At 57.7% G+C, this 15,400-nt stretch overlaps 2 protein-coding genes across 33 annotated transcripts in view; one reads left to right on the top strand and one right to left on the bottom strand.

Moving 5' to 3' along the window:
• LINGO1 (leucine rich repeat and Ig domain containing 1) overlaps nt 1–3,665 on the bottom strand; it is a 207,608-nt gene extending 203,943 nt beyond the window's left edge. For 11 of the 32 annotated variants that reach the window (XM_078333848.1, XM_078333847.1, XM_078333846.1 and 8 more), the window contains exon 1: nt 2,778–3,665. The gene's annotated coding sequence lies outside the window, so the exon portion shown is untranslated. Of the gene's footprint in view, nt 1–728; nt 2,593–2,777 lie in introns of those variants that run through there. The other 21 variants (XM_078333859.1, XM_078333857.1, XM_078333869.1 and 18 more) reach the window with 4 other exon arrangements.
• LOC103790409 (uncharacterized) lies at nt 1,949–13,351 on the top strand. The gene is made up of 2 exons (XM_078333880.1): nt 1,949–3,879; nt 12,505–13,351. Exon 1 carries the CDS (start codon nt 1,964–1,966, stop codon nt 3,665–3,667), a length of 1,704 nt encoding a protein of 567 aa, XP_078190006.1. The 5' UTR covers nt 1,949–1,963; the 3' UTR covers nt 3,668–3,879; nt 12,505–13,351.
• The last annotated feature ends 2,049 nt before the right edge of the window (nt 13,352–15,400 follow it).

Here is a 15,400-nt window from a genome sequence, read left to right as displayed (position 1 = left end):
AACACAAATACAGCAGGGTCAGGACTTGGCTGGGGAGGGAAATAAGGGGGTCGCACTGGGCACTGCCCCCTTCCAGTCAGGAGGTTGGGGGTGGGGGGAAGTGGCTGTTTTCCTAAAGGGGGCAGTCAGTAGGGGCTGGGAGCCGCTGGCTGGAATTTTCACCCCTGACAGAACAGACCAGGGGCCAAAGAAGTGCCCCAATCTCCCCCTCGCCATGGCTTAAGACCCCAAATGAAGGGTTCATCTTGCTGTAGTTGGTTGGGGTGGGGGTGGAGGGACCAGAAGAACTGGAGGCACGGATGACACGGGTGGGGCTGGGCCAGGCATCTTGCCCTGCTCCAGCCACCTGGATGTCAACCAGAGCTTTGGTTAACACCCAGGAGGCAAAAAAAAGTCTGGAACTTAGGGGATCACAGGGGAAGAGGAAGAGGAGCTGAGAGAGAGAGAGGAAAAAAGCAATGGCTTAAGAAAGCCATATCAGCCAATGCCAGCAAGGGAGGAGTGTGGAGAGGCAGAGGGAGGCTGCCCAGGAGGGGAAAGCCAGCAGAGGCTGAGGAGGTCACCGCCAGGACCCAGCAGGCCCCACCGTGAGTGCACGCCCCCCACGGACGGACACGCACCCAGCACCTCACCCCAGCTGCTGCCCCAGAGGCTCCCGCCCAATCTGAGGCCGCACGCAGCGCAGGGTGCCCCACCCCCAGTAGCAACTCCTGGGCAGCAGCTCTTACCTCGAAGGACCTGGGGATGAGTCCAGGCTGCCAGCAGGACTAAGGCGAGTCAGGTAAGCCTGTCTGGGGCTGAGTGGGCCAATAGCCACCAGGATCCCCTCCAATCCCCACCAGTGCATGTTTACATCTCCATGGGGAATGCTTTGGCCCACAAAGGGGCTCTAGGATGGAGAGAGTAGGCTTCTGGGGCCCAAACAGCACAATGCCACAACCCAGCCTAGAGTGCCAGGCTGGGCGGGGCTGATTCTGATCCCCAGGATGATAGTGAACTCTGAGCGGTGCAGAGGATGACAGCAGCCAGACTTCCAAACCATCAAGCAAAGCACAGACAGCCTCTGGCCCCTAATCCAGGAAGCACATATTTAACAGGCTAGGGTCAAAAGGTCCCACAGGTCAGGAGCCTTTGCTCTGCTGCTTCCAGCTGAGAATGGCCACTGGCCATGTCACACGCAGCAGGAGCCCACCTGCCAGCTCAATAAAGAAAGCCTGGGTGCCCTCCATGCCTCACCAAAGAGGATGCCCTCGAAGTAGAAAAGGACTGTCCTGAGACTTAGAAGACGACCTTCATCTCTGCCACAAAATCCTCCTCTGTGAAATGGATAAGAACCTTGCTTGCCCACAGGTCCTGCATTCTCACAAAGTGGCTGAGAGATTGCAGAGGGATAATGGAGGCAGAAGTGAGGTTTAAGCCTGAAAGCTGATATTACCATAGACATTACCATACTCCAGAGACCCAGGTACATACTGACTGGGCTAGCCACCACACCCCTCCACGCAACGTCCAGGTTGAGATCAAGACTTCTAACAGCACAGGTTCACAGCGCGAGTGGCAGGAAAGAAGGCATATGGATGGGGGCTGCTGGGGATCCCGGCAGTACAACCCCCGGGAAGTCCATGCTGGAAGGACTCAGGAGAGACCAGACAAGGCTTCCTAGAGGAATAACCTGCCTTGGAAGCAAGGAGGATGAGGAGCCTGCAGGAGTCCTGACCCTGACCCTTCCTTGGGCCTCTCACTCCAGGAGACTCGGGGTTCTCTCCTTCTCGGGGGCACCATCTTGGACCACAGCTTCCCATCCCGTCTTCCACAGGACTGGATGGGTTGGCAGTTAGGGGTATGGGGAGGTTCCCTCAGGCAGCCAGCCAGGTCCAGAGTGTGGGAGGAGACTCACAAGGGGAGGGGGTACAAAGCACAACCGCAACCTCAATGCAGAGTGAGGCATGCGGGGCACGGCTCCATGCAGGGATGGGACACCAGACCGGCAGACACCCCTTCCCATCCCCGGCCTCTTGTGAACTCTGGAAGGTCTAGGGCTGCTGGGGTGCGCCTTGCGGGGAGTTCCCTTGTTCCAGTCACCGTCTGGAGGAGCAGAAGGCGCGGGGACACGCACGGGCACGTCTCCGCACTCCCTCAACTCAACCTCGGTGTCTTCGGCCTGCCAGCAAAGACAACCTCCGGAGCCCCGGGCCTGGGAGTTGTCGCCGCGCGGTCCCGCCTGACCCTGGCGGGGTCACAGGAGTCCGGCGCCGGGGGTGGCTCCAGCACGGCGCCGCGGGTCTGGGTGGGTGCCCCAGAGACTTGGCGGCTGCGCTACTGGGGAGGCGGAGGCGCACCCCTCCGCCCGCCAGGCAGCGCGGCCCGGGCCGCGCCCCCGCCCCACTCCCTTCGCGTTCTCTTCTCTGCAAAGAAAAGCCGGAGTTGCACCCTGAAAGCGCTTCCGTCCCCACCCATCTCAGCCCGCCGCGCCCCAGGGGCTCCACAAAGTTGCTGCAAGTCGCCGGGTCTGCAGCTGCAGGTGAGGGTGGCGGGGCCGCGCGGCGGGCGGGAGCACGGTCAAGGCTTGGGGTGCCGAGAGCGCCCCCTCCCAGCCCCGCGCGTGCACGCCTCCCACGGACGCGCACCCTGCACCCCACCCTCACCGCTGCCCCCGAGGCTCCCGCCCAATCAGAGGCCGCGCACGCGGCGCCTCCGGCGGGCAGACACCCCGGCTCTTCGGCCTGCGCCTCTGCGGCCCCGGCCCCGCCGCAGCGGCCCGGCCCCGCCACACTCACCGTCCGGGGCGCGCCGTCCGCGCGCGGCTCCGCTCCGAGCCGGCATCCCCCGGCTCGGCTGCCTCCGGTCCCCGCTCCGGCTCCGGTTCCCGCTCCGCAGGGCTCGGCTCCGCGATGGTGGCCGCGGCGGCGAGCGCGGCAGGGAGGGCGTGTGTGTGCGCGAGGGCGCGCGGCGTGTGCGTGTGCGTGTGCGCGGGAGGGTCCGGGCTCCCCTGCGCGCCCCGCTCCTACCTCCTGTTCGCCACGCCGAGATGCCGGCAGAATCCCTACCGCGCGCCTCACCGCCCTGCGCTCACATTCGCGCACACACACGCACACTCGGGCGCGCACTCCCCGGCCGCCGTACACCGGCTCGGCACTCCCGGCTCGCCCTCCTGGGGCGCTCACAAAGGCCCCCCTGCTGGGCGGGCCGGAACCCTCGGAGCCCGGCCCTGCGCCCTTACTGGACCCGCCGGCCTCAGGTGTCCCGCTGCTCCCGGTGGGGACAGCGCGGGTGGCCCCGCTCCCAGCCCGAACCCCGGCCCTGGTGCCTACTCGGGCTTCCAGTACTCCCGCCCGAAACGCGGGCCCCTTCCTCTGCGCTGCCGCCCTTCTTACCCCTTCCAGCCCGTCCTCTCCGGCGCCTCCCCGCCTTCTCCCACCTGCCCAGCCCGGTCCTCCGTCTCCCCGCTGCTCTCCGTCTGTCTCGCCGCCGCCCTCTCCCGCGCCCCCTCCTCCCCACCGCCCTGCGCTGCCTCTCACATTCTCCGCATTACAGCGGGTGCCGCCCGCCGCTCGCGGGGCCCAGGGTTCGAGCGCGCAGTGGGCGGCGAGGGGACCCGCCGCGCCCGGCCCCGCCGCCCCCTCCGCTCTTCGCCGCTCCGCGGCTGCTAGCTCCGGCCTGGCGCTAGGGTGGCGACGTCCCGCGCTAGCCCAGGCTGCCGCTGACAGCGTTCATCTCGCCCGGGCTTAAAGGGATAGCACACCCGGCTCGACCGGCCCCACCCGGGGACGCCGGGGAGGGGGCCTCGCCGCGCAGGAGCAATCCGGGTCGGTGGCGCAGCCGAGGCCGTGCGGGCGACGCCCTGTCCACCGCCGTGGAGCCCGGCCCTCGGGGCTGGAGGTGAGTCAAGGAGAAGGACGGTCGGGAGCTGCCGGGACCACGCCATACAGGGGGCGCTCAGCGGCCAGCCTCGGAGCCGCCAGGCGGTGTGCGGCTGTCGGTGTAGGCTGGGAGCCCTGGACTGCGGGGTCGGGGAGGGGGTCCGGGAAGCTGCTGTCCGAGTCTGAAGTGCAGGTGAAGACAACCGTCATGCAGGAAGGACAGGGCTCATGGGATGGCCTCCCTCTTCTCCTGTGTGACCTTGGACAAATGCGGCCCCTCTCTACACCTCAGTTTACCCCCTTCGAAAGGACATGGCTTCTGTCATCTTTGAGCCCGTGCCCAGCTCTGACACCGTGTTAGATCCCATAGGAGGGGGAGTCCCAAGGTAGACCTTCGGCCCGCAGAGTCCCACCTCCTCCTTGCCTGTGGGAGCTGAGGCCACTGCTGAGACTGCACTCCTTGCCACCCCAGACCCTCACCAGGCCTGGTCTGCCCCTCCCTCCATCCACGACCTTCCTTCTCCTGCCCCATCAGGGGAACCAGGGATGAAGGCAAAGTTGAGTTGCTATAGGGACCTACCTTTTGCATTCCCTCACATCTAAGATCTCCCTGAACCCCCATGACACCCCTGGGAAGTAAAATGCACCCCTAGGCTCCTGGTCACCCTGATCATGGACAAGTCTGGCACACGAGCATTTGGTCTTCAGGGACCCCTCCCTACACTTACTCCCACACCAGATTGTCCCTTGCTCCCCAACCCTGCCAGGGGACGCATTTTGCCCGTCGTCCAGAAAGTTGCTGTCATGTGTCCCATCCCTTGCGTAGATGACTTAGACACATTCCTACCTTCAGAAAATAAGGGAGGTATGATAGAGCTGTGGGGGGGGTGGGGATAGAGGAGATCCTGGAGGAGGTGACGTTGAAGCCTGGTCGTGAAGGATGAGTAAGAACTGGCCAGGGAGAAAGGAACAGAAGGGGCATCCCATGCCAAGAGAAGAACACATGCAAAGACCTGGAAGTGGGAAACGGAGCGATGGGTGTTCTGGAGGGAAGAGAAGCTCTAAATCCTTGATTTGAGGAGTTTCCACTTTGTTCTGGGGCAGCAGCAGAGCAGCTGCTTGGCAAATCTAGGCAAAAGCCCCCACCCTCGCCTTTCAGCCACCACAGGGATATGGCTAAGGACTTCCCAAGTGCGGCAGGTTTTGCCAGAGGCGGCCTCTTCTGTTTCTCTGGTCTAAGCCCAGACCCAACCTCTAGTCCCATATCCACAACCAGACGCAGCACAGCCTCCCCCTGCTGACAGGAGCTGGGAGTAGGAGAAGCCCGGCTCTCTGTAGATGTGATGTGAGTCCAGGAAGGGCCAAGCTCCTGTCCCCACCCATCATGAAGGCGTCCTGTGAAGACCCCACACTTTCGTACCAGGCAGATCCAGTGTTGATTCCAGCCTCAGTGTCCTGTTCTGTACAATGGGAATAAATGTATGTTGCCAGTAAGGTGATTGGTGAAGAATCCATGAGGGATGCTGCTCAGGAATGGCCCAGCACACAGCGGGCATTCAGCGATGGCCTCTTCCCCGTGCCTGAGCTTGGCTTTGTGACCCATTCCAAAGTCCCTATTGCCTCCCCTCTCCCTCCTTCCCTGGCCATTTTCCTTCTGCCTCCCTACTAGACTTCCTGGGGGCCTCAAGGGAGATGAGCTCACGGCTGTTGCCTGCTCTGGCTCAGCATGCCTCCTGAGGAGTCTTCTCAGGGCTTCCAGGTAAGCCCTAGGGAAGCCACATGGAGACAAACAGCCTTTCCCCAGAGTCTCTGACATCCGTGCAGAGCAGCGATCCCAGTCTGCATCCCCAGCCATGTCCCACCATCCAGTTCTCCCGCTGACTTCTGCTGTCCTGGGAGCCACACAGCCTTTGTGTCCATGCTTGGGAATTTCTGCCCAGCTATGCGATGCAAACTGAAATAGGTGGCGTACCTTCTCTGAGCCTTAACTCCCTCCCTAAGAATGGGAGCAAGCTGGTATGTGCCACAGGAGGGATGAACCTAACTCTATGTCATTTATTTTCCCCAGCAAGTCCAGGCCTAGTCCCTCTACCCAAGTTCTGCATGCAGGCAGTCAGGTACAGAGGCCTCTCTGGGATCCCCTTGTGTCCTGCCCTTGTGCTGGTGGCCAGCGGCTGTTGCCACCTCTTCCAGCAGGCTGTACAGAGAGGCATGGCAGGAATAATGACCGGGCCCACTTCACGGCCAGAGCAGTAGCAGCTGGAGGCCTGGGGCGGGGACCAAGGACCAGACCAGTTGGGCAGCTCCAGGAGGGAGCTCCTCTACTAGGGGCTGACGACTGGCTGCTTCCCACCACAGAGGCTGGGTCAGTGACCCCACAATGCCTGTCCAGGGCCACTCTGCTGTTTCCAGCCATCTCTACCAGCCAGTCATGGAGAACGCTGGCTGTGTTCCAGATCTAATCATCAGGCCAGGGCTGAGGGAGTGAGGAGTCCAGCCGGGACTGAGGGAGTGGCCCACGTGGAATTCGAGGAGGCAGTGGGCATTTCCCACCCACTTCCTCTGAAACCCCCGATTTCCCAAGCCAGGCTGAAAAGTAGGTCACCAAGGGTTCAGAGAAATGCCCCGCCCAGCTGAGCTGTCTCTAAACACATCCAGTCTCCTCACCACGTCTCTCCCCACCTGTCCCCGCCACCTATTGGTTTCTACACGACTCTCAAGTCCTTCTGTCCCTAAGCCACCTGCCTCAACCACCCCTCCCCACCCGACCTCCCTCCTCCTCTGCTGAGAGTGCAGCCGGGAGATTTTCATTCACTTGCTCACCCTCACACTTATCTTGGTGTTATCATTTCCATTTCAGAGAAGAAAAAACCAAGGCTTAGGGAGGGGTTTCAGGATCTGAACTGAGAGCCACCATTCTTTATTCTTCCCATGAACGTGCCTATGGGCACACTTCATGCTACACACTGTGCCAGGCATGGGGAATAGCTGGCAGAGGCCTTAGAGTCTAGAGCAAATCGCCATGCAGACAGATGTAAAGTGACAACTGGGACAAGTGCTACGAAGAGCTCTGTGGGGACCTGGTCTGGTCTGAACATTCCTGCAGGATATAACATTCCATGTAGCACCAGAAGGTTGAGTAGACAATGACCCAGAGAACTGGGGACTCCAGGGAGAGGGGATAACATGGGCAAAGTCCCCATGGTGAGACGAAAGAGAGAAAGTCCACGTGGCCAGAGCATGAGGAGAGAGGATTAGAGATGGGGGTGCCCGTGGCACAGGTCAGGACAATAGATTCTAGTGAGACCAGCGAGGAGTTGGCCCTGGAGGTTCAAAGCAGAGGACAGTGCCATCTCTGTTCCTCTGACTATCACCCAGCCCACCGCTCTGCATCCAGCGACCACTTCCACCCTCTTTGCTGATGCCCAGGCCCTGGCACAAGGCAGACGTCCTGAGGATTCTGAGTGGGCAGCATCGTGAGGAAGCAGGAGGACTTGAGCCCACCTCTTGTCAGGTGCTAGCTGGATACTTCTGGGCAGCACCTGCACCTCCCTCTCCCCCAGGACTGTAAAGAATGAACTGGTGGTCCTCTGCTATCTCTAGTTGATCCTGGGCCATAGCCTGTAACAAGGGGTTGGAGAAGACCCGGTGTGATTCTGCCCAGGGCAGATTCCAGGGCCTTGGCACTGCCATGGGCACAGGGACTGCCTGAGGCCTGCTGCTGGCCTGTGCCTTCCCATCCCTCTCTGCCCCCAAGCCCTCCTGCCTCAGTCCATCCTAGACTGCCTGGGCGGGCCCAAGGAAACAGGACTGTGTGGGGTGCTGTCTCCCATCCCCAGTGTTCCCTCGAAGGTTCAGAAAGCAGCTGCTCCCTCCCAGGCGACACTGCACTGTGCAGTCTGTGTGAGGGACTTCTTCTCTTGTGTGAGTTGCAGTTTCTGCTTGGGAGGCTGCCTTACCTTGTTAGGGGACCTGCCTAAGGAAGCAGGAATGGCCCTGCAGGAGCTGTCCCCAGGTCAGCATAGGGTCCTGAGCTCATGGAGCAGGGGCCAGGCCAGCTTGTTGAGAGGGCCCAGGTCGATCCCCAGTCTGCCACATCAGCTTTTTCTATACTAATCACTCCTACCTGAAACGTGGGGAGTGTTTTGCTGTCCACAAGTCTAATTGCACGTGTCTTCTCACGGAAGGCTCCCTACAGCCCAGGGAAGCAGGAGCAGGGATTATCTGCATTGTACAGATAAAGAAACCAAGGCTCAGGGTTATGGCCATCTGGATCCTGGAGCCCTGCAGTCCAGCACGGTCACAAAACAGGGCCCCAGGAAAGGGTGGTGGGGGAGGCAGCAGGGCAGTGGGAGCTGTGGGTGTTGGGGATCTGGGCAGAGAGTGGAACCTGCCTGTTACTGAGAGATGGGACTGGACTTGCACTTTGAGAGGCTGGGGAGTGGAAGTGGGGGTGGTGCATGGGAATTTGGGAACCTGGGAATTTAGGGAACTGACTGGCCATGCAGTTCCCACTCACCAAGGGTGGGCCCTGTACCAGGCCCACAGAGTCTATCCTCAGGGAACACATAGGCTGTGGGCAGACAGACAGGTACTTGGATAGCCTGTCTGGATGCGCACAGGGGAAGGCCAAGTTTCCAAGTTCTGGAGTGGGCACTGTGTTGAGGTGTAGGCTGGAAGTCAGTACGGTCACAGAGCCGAGAGTCAGGAGCCCATGGAGCCTGGGCCTGAAGAATAGAGGGCCTGTGATGCATCTATGCAGGCATCAGTGGAATCTGGCTCTTTCTGAGACGCAAGAGGGGCCGGTTCACTGGGCAAGGGAAAAGGGCCTGGGGCACGGGGAGTACCCTCGGAGAGGAGGCATGTCCCCTCTGAGTCCTCAGCTCTCACCAGCCCAGGCCTGGCCTGCGGCAGGGAGTCAGGGAGCATGTGCTGGCCACATGGATGTGTTCGAATGCAAGAAAGAAGGGAGAGAGGGAGGAAGGGAGGAGGGACCAGCATGAGCACAGACAGAAACCTATGAAAGTGTCTCCACTGTTGTGGGAGGAGAGGTTGGTGAGCGGGCTGGGGCCAGAGGGGACCCCCAGGCCTTTTCAGCAGAGTAACTGTTTCCTGTGAGCTAACCCCTGTCAGACTTCACAAACTGGTTCCAGGGAGCCCTCACCTAGACATACTGTGAGCAGTCGCTGGACGCAGCTGCCCTGAAAGGGCAGGAGGGCTGCAGTCTGAAGGGGCATCTGGGCAGTGCCCTCCTCCCCTGCTGCTGGGGTACCATGGCTGACAGGCCCTAGGTGAGTACCCTCCCCCTGGCGAGGAGGCGGAAGAGAGAGCCTCCTTGCCGAAGCCTTATTCTTCCAGGGACAGCTGCATCCAATGACTGCTCCAAGCAGGGGATAAAGGCTGTACCTCTTGTCCCATCTCAGGACACCCCTGCAGAGACAGCTTGGATCCAGAGCTCCTCACAGAGTCTGCCTTGTGAAGACATCATGGCCCAGCTCCCCCACCCCATGCCTGCTTCCACGTGGATCTCCCTCAGAGTCTGCTTCCTTAGGGAGCCAGCCTGCCCGCACTGGCGGTATCATCCTCGTTTACCCATGAGGGAACTGAGGCACACAGGTGTTAACTCTCCATTGTGCCCAAGGTTGCCCAGCTGATAACCAGCAGGTCAGGGCCAGGCTGGGGAAGGAGGATATCAGGTCCCTGTGCTAACTGGAGGTAGATGGGAGAGGTCAGTCCCTAGGGAAGGGTGGCCCAGCCCACAGGCCAGCACTGGAACTCACAGGGACCTCTTCCATTTGCCCCCTCTCTGCATTCCACAGACAGAGAAACAAGTCAGAGAAGCAACAAGACTTGCCCAGGCTCATGATGTCAGTTAGTGATAGCCCCAGGATATTCTCTAGAGTTCTGCCTCCCGGCCCAGCGTAGGTGTTACCTTCGGAGCAGAGTGAGTCACTTCCTGCCTGTCCCCCTTTCCAAGCGCTGCACAGGGTCTCAGGGTCATGAGTCTGGCTGGACTGACCCTTATCCCACTTCCCAAGGCTGGAATGAGGTGCCTGTGGTTCCCCAGGTGCTTCACAGAGACCTCTGCAGCAACTGGAGCTGTCCAGCCCTGGCATAAGGGTGGGATGTACTGGGCCGGGTGGGCAGGCAGGCGTCTGACTGGTACAGTGGAGCAAACAGACGGGAAGGAAATCAATTTGAGTGTTTGATTAATTTTAATTTTTAATTTGCAAGGAGAGGAACGCACCCCATTTGACACTGCACACTTGTTGTGAGCTGCTGGCATTCACCATGGCTGCCACCGCTGCAGTCTGGCATGCCCAGCGGCTCCCTGCCCTTCTGTCAGGTGAGCCCATCCCCTGGATGGCAGACTGAGCTTCTGCAAATCTGGGAGAATGGGTCCCTTGCAGGGGCCTCCACCCCTTCTTCCTAGGAGAAAAGTCCCCTCTGCGTGAGATGAGTGGGGCCAAAGATGTGCTTTCTTGGAGAGGAGCCTGGCCAGGCAATGTCTATGCAGAAGTCAGGGTGTGAATGGGCTCTCAGACGTGGCAGCAAGGCAGTTTCCGGGGCAGGGGAGGCTGAGCGCACCTGCCTTGCAGGTGCTGAGTAGTTACCCAGCCTGCCTGCATTCGTGGGTGACCCTACACGTAGGGTCAGATCTGTCCCAGAACTGGAACACTCCTCTCTCTGTGTCCCACCACTTGGAGAGTCAGAGCTCTGCTGTCTCTTGGTTTATCTGGAACTTGACTGTGCCTGGGCTGGGGAAAGTTGGTGTGAACTGGGAGAGACTAAATCTTCTGCTCGACTCTGTGGTTCCTCTCCCACTGCCAGGCCCCTATCCCTGAGAGCAGTGTCTTAGGAGGTTGAGAGCAGAGGCTCTGGAATGAGGCGGCCTGGCTGGAGCCGTGGCCCTGCCACTTATTAGCTGTGTGACCCTGGGGAAGCCACATAATTGTGTTGGGTGTAGTCTTCAGGCGTCCTTCCAACTGTTCTCCAGGACTCACATGCTCTTGGTATCTTCAAAACACGAGATCCAGTGGCCTCCTCCAGGAAGCCTTCTGTGATAAAGCCTCCTTTTTTTCCACCTCTACTATTTTCAGCTCAGAACGTGAACTCTCTCTGACCCCTTCTTGGCCCTCACTCGTCTGACTTTGTTCACCTCACCCTCTGCATAGAGTGTGTGCCAGAGACAGCATGGCCTTTGAAGCAGGCATCCCTGGTTCAAATCCCAGCTCCACTCCATGCTGGCTGCCTAGGCCCATCCCTTGAGCACCTCAAATGCAGTGGATCCAAAACTGAACTTACCATCCCTCCCCTTTTTCATCACAGTAAACAACACCCACACTTACCAGTTGCTCACGCCAGAGAGTTAGGAGCCATCTGAGACTCTCCCTCTCTCCTGCCTCATTCCCTGCATCCTATTCTGTCCCTGTGCTTGGCTACATACCCCCTGATGGGGCAGACAGTGGGGAGGATGGGAATTCTCTCTTTACTGCCTTGCATGGAAGGGCTGAAGGAACAGCCAGTTCTCTTGTTCCCACTTCACACATGAGGACACTGAGGCTCAAAGAGGGTCAGTACCTGCCTTGGGCCTGATGGTGAGTTGTTCACAGCAGAGCTGGACTAAGAAGCCAGATCTCCTGTGCAACCCAGGTGGGCATCCTGGTCAAGGCCAGGCCTTGTGACAGTGGCAGGAGACCTGATTTCCTGAGCCTCTGGCCCACTTCCCCCTACACCCCAGGCCCACAGAGTTTGCAGGGGAGGAATGAGGGAGTGGGGTTATGCTCAAGTTCCTGGGCAGAATGAATGATCTACCAGTGAGAGTTCATGAAACCAGATAGCGTGGTATCCAGAACCACATCGTCAGGGGTGAACACAGCCTGGCTCCTGGGAGTCCTGCTTGAATGTGGCCACAGGAGCAAGCGAGGAAAAGCCTCAGCCGTGGAGCCAGTGGCCATCCTCTGTGTTCCCCCACCCAGCTCTCACAGTAGCTGAAATTCCACTGCTGCGTCTGGCCCAAGTGCAATTTAATGCATTCTCTGACCAATGGAAGAGCTGGTATGAGGGTGGGAAAGAGGGCAGGAAGAGGAGTCAGTCAGGCTGAGGGTCCCATAGGGCACCCGGGATCACAGGCCTTAGTCCCCTTTGTTGAGCACCTTCTGTGTGCTGGGCACTATGCGAAGTGTTTTGTGAGATTTAGCTCAATTCTCCCTCCCTGCAGCTCCAAGGTTCTCCTCCATGTGGCCCAAGCATCACCCAACCTTTCTGGGTCTCATTTTTCTACTCTGTAAGATAAGAAAGTACAATCATATCTGGCTGACTCACCTGGTGGCCACAAAATTTTTTTTTAAATCTTGAAAATAAAATTAGTAATAATAACCACTTCTAGAGGCTGTTGGATGATTAAACAAGAACATGTATAAAAGCTTCCTACAGTGCTGGTCACAAAGTACATGCTAATTAAACGCTGATTATAAATGAACTAACTCACGTGGTAAGGCCCCACAATCTGCTCAGTTCATGCTTGTCAAATCTGAGCTGGGAGTAAGGTAAATGCTTCGCCACTTGCCCCTGGCATGGGGCAGAGCTGGGGGTAAGGAGGGGTGTCTGGCCAGGGCTAAAATTTCTTTCTGCTTTTGTCCAGAAATCCAGAGCACTGACAAGCAGAGAGGAGTGAGGCCACAAGAAACCGGCCACCAGAGACCAGCCCTCGATCTTGTCTTCTAAAAGCCTTTCCTTCTCAAGTTTGGGTCTGGGCGGGCCAGATCCAAAGCCTTCAAGTCCTGTGGAACTTCCAAGCCTGGAAGTCAAGGCGAAGGAAGAAGAGCCTCACCCATTGGGAGGGAGAGGGGAGTGGCAGAGACCCAAAGTGAGACGGAGACGTCAGCCTAACAACCACATGGCAGCCACCACTAGGAAGCACTCACAGCAAGCACACGTGCTCAGCCTGCACTACATTTCCTCATGTTACTCCTCTAAACAACCACATCAAGGCACTGTCAGACCCATACACGAGGCTAACTGTGACTCGCCAAGGTCGTGGCCTGTAAACCTCAGAGCCAAGATTTAAGCCTGGGTCTTTCTGGCTGTAAAGACTGTGCTAGGAACCACCATGAAAAAGAAGGAAGAAGGGGGAAGATGGTGCCAAAGCTCAGCCTCTCCTCAAGGTCCCAGACTGCCTGGCCCAGGGCAGTGGGGCCTCCAACCTCCCAAACTAATACTTTCTTAGACAGCGTGCAGACACTCTGATGGCTTACAAGCCCGAGGAATATCTGTCTCTTCCCAGCATTTCACCCTGGAGGAAAGACCAGGGGTACCATGGGAAAAAGCTGGCCATGCATCAGAATGGGGGCAGAATGCCTGGGGTAAAAAATGAAACATTTTTACAACAGCAAATACATGCCGACCACTGCTCTAGGTTATACATATATATATATTTATATTTATAAAAACGTAACTTTCATATGAGAATTAAACATATATGTTTAATATATTATGTCCACAATAACATATAGAAGTAAGTACTTTATCATCCCCATTTTATAGATGAGAAAACTGAGGCACACACTGCTTAATTAATGCACCCAAAGTCTCACAGCCGAGAGTGGCAGAGTCCAGGTCTAATTTCCGGCGGTGAGGTTGCACAGGCTGTGACTGTAATAATTCACCATCCTGCCTATCAAAGTAACCAAGGACTGTGCTCAAGCCCAGAGCCATGCAGGATGGTGCTGGGGATAAGATTTGACTTAGAGCTGCTATTTGCTCACAATTTTTAGAATGCAGAAAGTAAGACACCTGTAGCTTTGCAGACTCGGCCCCAGAGCAGCAAGCTGGGCTGCTCCTGCTCTTACTCTTGCTCCAGGAGATATAGCCCAGACAGTAGGCCAAGCCACTGAATGACTTGGGCAAGTCACGTTCCTCCAGGACAGAGGCCCTACGTTCTCATACGATGATTTCTCAGGACCAGCCAGTTGTGTTTTTTTGAGATGGAATTTCACTCTTGTTGAGCAGGCTGGAGTGCAATAGTGCGATCTTGGCTCACTGCAACCTCCACCTCCCGGGTTCAAGCGATTCTCCTGCCTCAGATTCCCCAGTAGCTGGGATTATAGGCATGTACCACCACGACCAGCTAATTTTGTATTTTTAGTAGAGATGGGGTTTTAGTAGAGTTGGTCAGGCTGGTCTCCAACTCCCGACCTTAGGCGATCCGCCGGCCTCAGCCTCCCATTGTGCTGGGATGACAGGCATGAGCCACCGCACTCCTGGCAGAACCAGCCAGTTCTAAAAAACCAGCCTCCTCATCCAACCCGCCTCCTGGAGTCCAAGGCGCTCTCCAAGGTTCTGAAATACCTTTCCTGGCTCTAGGCCAGGGGTCTGGAGACCCTAAAACTGACCTGGTTCTCTAAACACATTCTTTAAATCCAGGCAGGAAAATTGACATTTTGGACATGGACTGTTACCCTAAACACACGGGAAAAGCTGTTTCTTAGATTCCCCCATCCCAGCAAGAAGAGTCCCTTTGCGAAGGTCACAAATTAACGCATCTCCCCCTCCTCCCTGTGGGTGGCTCCGTTCCCATCTGAATTTCTTTAAAAAAATTTTTTTTTGAGACGGAGTTTCGCTGTTGTTACCCAGACTGGAGTGCAATGGCACAGCTCACTGCAACCTCCGCCTCCTGGGTTCAAGCAATTCTCCTGCCTCAGCCTCCCAAATAGCTGGGACTACAGGCGCGCACCACCATGACCAGCTAATTTTTGTATCTTTCGTAGAGACAGGGTTTTCACCATGTTGACCAGGATGGTCTCGATCTCTTGACCTCATGATCCACCCACCTCAGCCTCCCAAAGTGCTGGCATTATAGGTGTGAGCCACCGAGCCCAGCCCCCATCTGAATTTCTATGTAATGGACTTGCCTTAATGAGACGGGCTGGTCTGTAACCTCAGAATTGGGGTGACTGCAGCAGGAGGTGTTTAACCCAGGTAAATGACATCAGCTGTCGTCATCACTACCACAATTGTCATCTGCCTTGGGCAGCCCCCTCTTCTGGGACAGCAACCACAGCCTGTTGTGCACCCCCAGCTTGCAGCTCCAGAAAGCACACCCAGGGAGAAGGCAGTGGTCTTCATCGTCTTCATCACTATCTTAGAAAGGCGGCCAGGTGGCAGTGTTCTGGGAAAAGGGGAAGAGGGCTCTCCCTTTAGAGGCTGCCAGCTGGGACACAGGACCTCGTTAATCAGTCTCCACTGCAGAGTAACAATGCTGGCTCCGCCACTGGATCCAGGGGGTCTTCAACTCCTCATTTCAGAGCCCCCCTTTGTGCTAAAGCCCCCTGCTTTGAAGACCTGAAATATCCTTGCCCCTCTTGTGCTTTCAAGCTAAAACTAGGGGAAGTTCTAGACAGGCTGCATTGAGAGGTTCTGGTGGGGCAGCCCCATGAGGTGTCTCCATGACAAACTGACTATGAGGCCAGCTGTTTTCTCCACACCCCACCTGTCTGGGCCCCCAGGCTCCCCATCCCAGTTAGAAACCAGGCGGCCAC

Source organism: Callithrix jacchus, chromosome 8 (genome assembly GCF_049354715.1).
Source record: "Callithrix jacchus isolate 240 chromosome 8, calJac240_pri, whole genome shotgun sequence".
Taxonomy (NCBI): domain Eukaryota; kingdom Metazoa; phylum Chordata; class Mammalia; order Primates; family Cebidae; genus Callithrix; species Callithrix jacchus.
This window is presented reverse-complemented; position numbering and strand designations above follow the sequence as displayed.